Source organism: Pterocles gutturalis, unplaced genomic scaffold, assembly GCF_000699245.1.
Source record: "Pterocles gutturalis isolate BGI_N339 unplaced genomic scaffold, ASM69924v1 scaffold8854, whole genome shotgun sequence".
NCBI lineage: Eukaryota > Metazoa > Chordata > Aves > Pterocliformes > Pteroclidae > Pterocles > Pterocles gutturalis.
Window position 1 is genome coordinate 81713 of NW_010130697.1, and position 7072 is coordinate 88784.

The 7072-nt window shown below is 41.6% G+C and overlaps 1 protein-coding gene across 1 annotated transcript in view; it reads right to left on the bottom strand.

Annotated features, from left to right (window-relative positions):
- Positions 1-283: 283 nt before the first annotated feature.
- The window catches only part of SPTBN5 (spectrin, beta, non-erythrocytic 5), a 93313-nt gene continuing 86524 nt past the window's right edge, over positions 284-7072 (bottom strand). The window contains exons 60-68 of the mRNA XM_010080305.1: positions 7059-7072; positions 5686-6122; positions 5229-5415; positions 4182-4253; positions 2599-2685; positions 2131-2222; positions 1850-1935; positions 1224-1359; positions 284-458 (exon numbers count right to left, since the gene is read on the bottom strand). The exon at positions 7059-7072 is cut by the window's right edge and continues 112 nt beyond it. Of these exons, the coding sequence (XP_010078607.1) occupies positions 284-458; positions 1224-1359; positions 1850-1935; positions 2131-2222; positions 2599-2685; positions 4182-4253; positions 5229-5415; positions 5686-6122; positions 7059-7072 (1286 nt within the window). The remainder of the gene's footprint in view (positions 459-1223; positions 1360-1849; positions 1936-2130; positions 2223-2598; positions 2686-4181; positions 4254-5228; positions 5416-5685; positions 6123-7058) is intronic.

Sequence of the window (7072 nt, forward strand, 5' to 3'; positions counted from 1 at the left end):
TCTTGCAGAGCCACTTCACTTGAGCTGTCTGGCTTAGAGGTCCCTCTGTTCTTCCATTAGGTAACCTAGAGTAGACATCATTTAGGTGATACGGCAAATGACTGAGTCATTGTATACACAGAAGTATATCAGATGGAGTCCTGTTTAATTATATTTAATGGCTTTACTAGATTTAATACACAATTAGAATAAGTTCCAAGGGTAGTGATTAACTTAAAATGTATCAATACATTTCCAGAGGGCTGGGTTAAGATATAAATGGGTGAAGGGTCTGGCATTCATGTCATTTTTCTCTTCCTGCTTCTAGTAGAGATGGAAACAGTTTTGGTTTATTACCACTTTGTTCTAGGCTTAGGGTGGTGGTGGAGGCTCGTGTCACTGCAGTCCCATCTTCCTTAAAATCTCTGGAAAATTCTGCAGACACTCTCTCCGGTTTGATTTTGAAGGAAGGTGTTCTCCTATCAACAACATGCATCACCAGAAAATCAAGTACAGTCTAGAGGAGTTTAAGTCTCTCTGTATATGTAAGAACTTGTGCATCTGGCTCAGCAGCAAAAATCTACCAGGCAGAGGGACTAGGATTGTCTGTAAGATTTTAACAGACTCCAAAGGCAACAGAAATTGATTTACAATACAGGCCAAATTTCTGAATTTGGCTGTGGCTGTGTTTTCCATGCCTCTGTTTGGATTCTTGAAACAGCCTTTGAGGGAAGTATTCAAACAGTGCAACATTAGACAACTGGTTTGGCTCCTTAAATTAGGAGGCTGGGTTCCCTGCAGACCCTGCTGGAGAGAACGGTCAGAGGAAAATCCAAGGAACCTATTGTAGACTCCTGCTCTTATTCCCTCATCTATTGGAGCTAGTCTCTCTCTGTTGAGCACCCGGGTAACCCAGTCTTCAGATCAGATACTTTATTTCAGTAACTTTGGTGCCTACAATAGATGATACAAGAATTCCTCTGGGTGTTCCAATTTCAAGTCATCAACCACAGACAGGGTATGTCTGACTACAGTGAGGCCCATTTTTAAAAAGTGGCTGTAGCACATCATAAATTACACAAATCAGTTGAGGCAGGGTCATACTGAAGACTAGTGTATTTTACTGGATTAGTGACAGGGGAGCAAGACTTCTTGACCCCAGGGCAATCTCCCTTTGCAGGTGACTGCTACCTAAGCACAAACAGCACTGACGTCTGTTCAGCCTTGTGGTACAGAGCCCCTACCTCAGGAGTGAACTTTTGCTGGTTAGTCTTTCAGCAGGGTCTCTGTCTGGAAAGTCCCAGAGTCTTGTTTGGGAGGTCTCTGTGTTTGGAGAGAAAGGCTGCACCGTCGCTGTGGAATGTGATCTGTTACTGTGTCCTGCAGAGTCAAAGAATGCAAACAAAAAACTTCTGAAGTAGTGTTAGAGGCAGAGTTTGCCATTTCTTGGTCCTTAACGTTTTTCTTTGAACATCATTGTTACAATTGTGCTCTGAATTCCTTTCCAGAAAGCCACCTCTTAGTGAGGTGTTCAGAAAGAGATCTAGATTCAGAAGAAAAGCTGTTCATCAAGATCCAAAGCAACTCCTTAATAAAAAGATGAATACAGCCCTTGGGCAAGCCCCTCCCTGGGAATAACATGATGCCAGCCGCAGTACAACCAAAGGGCTGTTTTTCAAGTCACCCCGGGCATCCTCCTGCCACATCATTACATCACAAGGTGGCACGTGACTTGTGTACTGCTGTCTAACAGAGGCAAAAAGATCAGCTCAAAATGCCCCAGACTAAAGATACCTTTTCATTCCCTTCTGTTTTGCTCACCATCACTTCCTAAAAGCACAGTTCATTTTTGAAGTAAGGGAGAATGTACCTATATTATTCTGTAGTGATCGCAGCCAGTCCTCCATCAGCGCCTGAGAAGGTGCTGCGAGGAAATACTCTGCTCCATCTCTCAGCCTGTAAATAAGGATAGGAGAAGGTGAATTCTAGTTAGTCTTGCCTTATACCTTCTCTCCTTATGAGTGGGGCAAGCACTGCAAGACATTTCAGTTATGCCTCCTAACAACACACGGTGTTAGGTGACTGCAGGCAAATACAACCGTACAGGTAGCTGTGTAGGTTTTTATTAGTGCATTTCTCCATAAGACTTACCGCAACATGAAGGCATTATCTTTCCTGCTGTAATTTGCCAGCCTCTCACATTTGGCGCCAGGAATGCTGAGGGACAGGAGTGCGGATACATTCTAAAGGAAGATGAAATTAAAACAAAATGTCTTCTGTGTCTTTTCCGGTAGAATTCAATTCCATACCAACCTGCAGGCTGCCTACACACCCACACTATATTTTTCTATTTCTAATACTGTTGCATTCCATCTTAAAGGCAGTTCTTGAATAGATTACTTCTTTTAAGGAATATGTTTGAAAATTTCTGAAAGCTTACTATTCTGTCTTATAGTTGGTATCAGCTGAACAATTGTTGACTTTTCACCCAGCTGACATTTGGGAGAGAACACATTACCCCAGCCCCAACCCAAAGCAAATGTAACACTATTTTATTTTAAATGCTTTTTTACATAGGTAAACACAGAGAATACAAGAAAGATTCAAAACACAAATTACCTTAGATGCTTCTTTTTCATCATTATAGAAATCAAGCTTCAATCCATCAAGTTTTACGTAGAAGGACTTCCAAGACCTTGAGCTTGGCTACACGAATAGAAACAGTAATAAAATCCAAATATTAGCTACATATTTTACTGGAGTAGTGATATCTTTCATGTGCAACTTCCACAGGATGCCAGGAGCTGCCCAGTTTATGATTACAGAACCACTCTTAGTCATGATTATCTCCTAGAAAAACAGAACCTGCTATAGTTTCTGATGTGGGTGATTCAGGAAGGGTCTTTCTGTGAGTCAAGACAAACAAATGACAAAACTTGGTGCAAGCAAGCTCTACACCATGTTGTGATCAGCAACATCTTTGAGCGAAGGTGGATAATCGAAGTTATGCTTATTTTTGTCCACTAAAAGCTCTACTTTTTTTGCAGCTGGAACGCTGGCCGTTGCCTGCTGGTCACAGTCTAGTTTTGTTAACTATGTGGTTTCAATGTAACGTGGCTGCTGAATTGTTCTTCATTTCCTAAACTAACCCCAGCGGAATGCTACTGAACACTGTGCAAAGGTAGCTGCTATTTCCTATCCCAACTATGTACCACTGAAAGGTTAGCCTAGTGCCATGAGACCCTTCTGGATGAAGGATCCTATTACTTGTGTATATTCTTATTTTGTTATGTCAGTGAATCAAGTTGACAATTTGGTCATTCAGAAAAAAGGAAGGAAAAACTCCTGAGGAAGATAAGTTTCTTGTTTGGTAATACGGAAGTTCAGTATCACAGCAGACTAAATTCACTGTCTCTAGGAAGAAAATTTTCTATTCCAGAAGATGAAGTCCATACCAGATTCAATTTTTTAAGGAAGTTTTTTTAAGGTAAAACTTTCAGAGGAAATATTCTATGGGATGAACAATCCAAAACAATTTGTTTACATGCAAAACTTCAGCAAACACTCAGATGTCTACAGGTTGGTGGTGAATATTAGACAATCTCCTGCCCTGTTATGATAATTAGCCTACTGACCTGAAGTAATATTCTTTCCCAGGATAAGAATCTAGATTTTAGTTTCATTCAAACATGGATTAAACAAACCGCTTCTTCAAAGATAACCAGAAACCTTTAATTCTCTTCTAGCACAGTTAGAAATTATAAGCATTGGGAGTGTGGGAGGGCTTCTTCTGCCAACAAACCACCACATGCTGATACAGGGTCTTTTTTTAAAAAGCCTTTTTAAAAAAAAAATGATTTTTTTTTCCAATTCAGTTGATACATTGAAACCTGTATTTATAATTAGGGGAACATAATTAACATGTTCATACAGCCTTGGGTCTGCTTCATAAATCCATTAAATGTAGACACATCCTGTTCTGCATGATTCCTATGACAGACAAAAAATTCCATTGTCTCTTTCTCTTAAGGACCTGGTCAGCCAAAGTCAGTGGACACCTCATGCATTTTAGTGGTAACTGAACTAAACCCACAGTCCTGAGCTCCTCTTCAGCAAGAGTTTATCCTGAAGAAGTCAGACCAGATCTGGACTATAACTCAAGGAAAGATAAATTAACCCAGAGTGATGGCATTTGTTTCTACCTGTTGTCTTCCTGGAAGAAGCTGGTCTCTCTTTTCTAACAATCCCTCCATGTGCTGGAGACTTGCAGACACCTGAGACGGACAAGAATATTGTTGTTTAACTTTAAAATGGCCCTTAAACATACGTTATACTTTCTGAAAGTCTTTTAGATAAATTCCACACAGAGAAACTGATCTCTGCTGCTGCTAGCCTTTACATTCACAGCACAGCTAGAAATCCTATCTAGGTTGCAGTCACATCTCTGATGTACTACCTAAATGAAGAGAATCCATGTCCCTCTAGAACAATTTGCTCATGGAATTTGTTCCGTCTTGGTGCATTAACTAATTAATATCATTTTTATATTATTAAATACAATTTACAACTTAAATTGTTAAAGTTATTTGTACCACCCCTGCAATAATTTGTTACACCAACATATAGTGTTGTAACTGGTACATCCAGATATCTGACAAACACATTCCTCTCAAAGTGCAAGAGGGGAAGGGAACAATTTTTACCTGTCCATGAGTTGACAGTGCATTTCCTGCCAGGGTGAGCGAACAGGATTTGCTGGTTCTAGTCTTGCACCAGGTCAGCTCTTTGGCAAGGGTGCCACTAAGTCCTGCCTCTCTCTGACTTCTAAACTCAGTGGACACTAAGCACCACCACACCTCACACAGAGGGTGTTGGTAAACCATCAGTCTGCCCTCTTTATGAAACAGCATCTCCTGGCTCTTGTTAAGTGCTCTGCTGAGTATTCAGCAGCACGAGTAACCTCTAGTTTGGGAAAGAAAAACAGAAACCAATACAGTTGTCAAGATCTAGGCTATAAAGCGGAGCACATTAAGAATGCTTTTAAGTTATACCTAGATGCTTAAGTCAACTATCTTTTTGGAAGTGTATCAACTGCAAAGGCACATAAAATGTCTCTTGCTGTTCAGATCCATGACCTCATCCACTGAAATGCCCACTGTATAGTGCTCTGTGTGACTTTCATACACACATTTCCTTACTTTAACTAGCACAGTTTCGTGAGGAGAGAGACAGGAATCCCTGGGACTTACCGAAGATGTATTCTCTAATCTCTCCCAAGAGGAGTTAGACAGCAGTAAGTTTGGTGATTTATCTAGTGACCTTTGGCCAGGCTTGGGTAGAGTTGCCATTAGTTTTGTCTCTGGGTTGGAGAAAGAGGAGCCTCCAGCACTTCTTTCCTGAGGTGACAAAAGGCCTGTGGCATATGATTCTGACAAACTAGTGCTGCGTTGCTGGCTTATGGGAGTACGGGGTAAAGGAGAACTTAAAGAACTGCGACTTTCCAAAGACAAACTACTGCTGCTTAGTTTTGTCTGCGGGTTGGAGAAAGAGGAGCCTCCAGCACTTTTTTCCTGAGGTGATAAAAGTCCTGTGGCATACGATTCTGGCAAACCACTGCTGCTCAGTTTTGTCTGCAGGCTGGAGAAAGAGGAGCCTCCAGCACTTTTTTCCTGAGGTGATAAAAGACTTGTGGCATACGATTCCGACAAACTGCTGCTGCGTTGCTGGGTTATGGGAGTACGAGGTAAAGGAGAACTTAAAGAACCGTGGGTTTCCAAAGAGGTAGCTCCTGGGCTCGTCATCTTTGGTGTAGGTGGAGTGAAAATCTCACTGGGCCTCCTCTCAGCTTTCATTTCTGTTTTGTTGCTGCTCAGCGCTTCTGGGGCTCCCCCAGCAATGAATTGTTGGAATGTTGATGGAGGCTTTTCAACGGGGGAGAAAATAGTTTCAAGTGGGGCCCTCCAGGACAGGCTGGCTAAGGGGACAGATGGCAGTGGTGTTGTGCTCTTTATCTCTGGCACTTTTGGCGGTGTATTCCTTTTGTCAGATGTTTTTCTTTTCAGAGAGGGAACACGTACGACTTTGCCTTTATCCTTCTGCTCACTCTCCTCTGTGTCCACTTGCTTCAGAAGATTCATCTCCCTCTGCAGGACACAAGCATTACGTTTTTAAAAATTATCTTCATTACATTCATGGGCACTTACCTAAGAATTTTTTTAATCCAAGGAGGAATAGTTTTTCAAATACACTCTCTCCTGGCATTGAATTTGAAGGCCTGTACCTCCATTGGCATTCTTAGACTTAGAACTGAACTTAATTGCTAGGTGCTTAGCATTATTTTGCTGCCCAAACCATGAATACTGATGGCAGTTAATTCCAAATGCAGTGAATCCTGCCATTTTTAAGTTCTCCAGAGGCTGAATCTTTAATAAGCTCTAGAGAAACTATGCTTCTCTTCTGCAGCACTGCTTCTTTAAGTTTGCTGTAGGAATGGTAAGTATCCAGGGATGTTCTCATGGATGTAGAGTAGAGGACCTTCATCCCTTCATTTAGCCAGTTTGCAAATCACTGAACAAAAGGCAGACTCAGCTAAACTAATTTTTAGCCTAGTGCCAAACACAAAAGCTATGTTTTGCTGGTTATTTCAGGAAAATAATTTTAAAAACCATTGAAACAGGATTTGGGAGAAGGCTGACTGAATATTTTTGGTACCTAACACAAGCCATTGTAGATCTTTGATGCCAGAAGGAAAAATGCCTTTCTCAGCCTTGGTCTGCTTCCATATAGCAAGGGATCACCCTGTTTCTGTCACAGCAATTCACAATACACACCCTTTTTGCTGCTCCTGGCAGAAGAAAGCTTCCACTTCACCCCTAGAGCTTTAGCAAACTAGTTGGACTCTTTTGAGCCACATACAGGTCTCGTTCTCAGCTGCTTTATCTGCAGTATCTCAGCTTTGGTCACTCGTTTACTCCACCTCAGCACAGGATTCATTCTTACATGGAGTGACTGAGCCCCAAACCCACAAGGACCCCCATCATCCTGTTTCATACAGCGCTCATCAATGCTCTACTTCTCACCTTAGTTTTCCTGC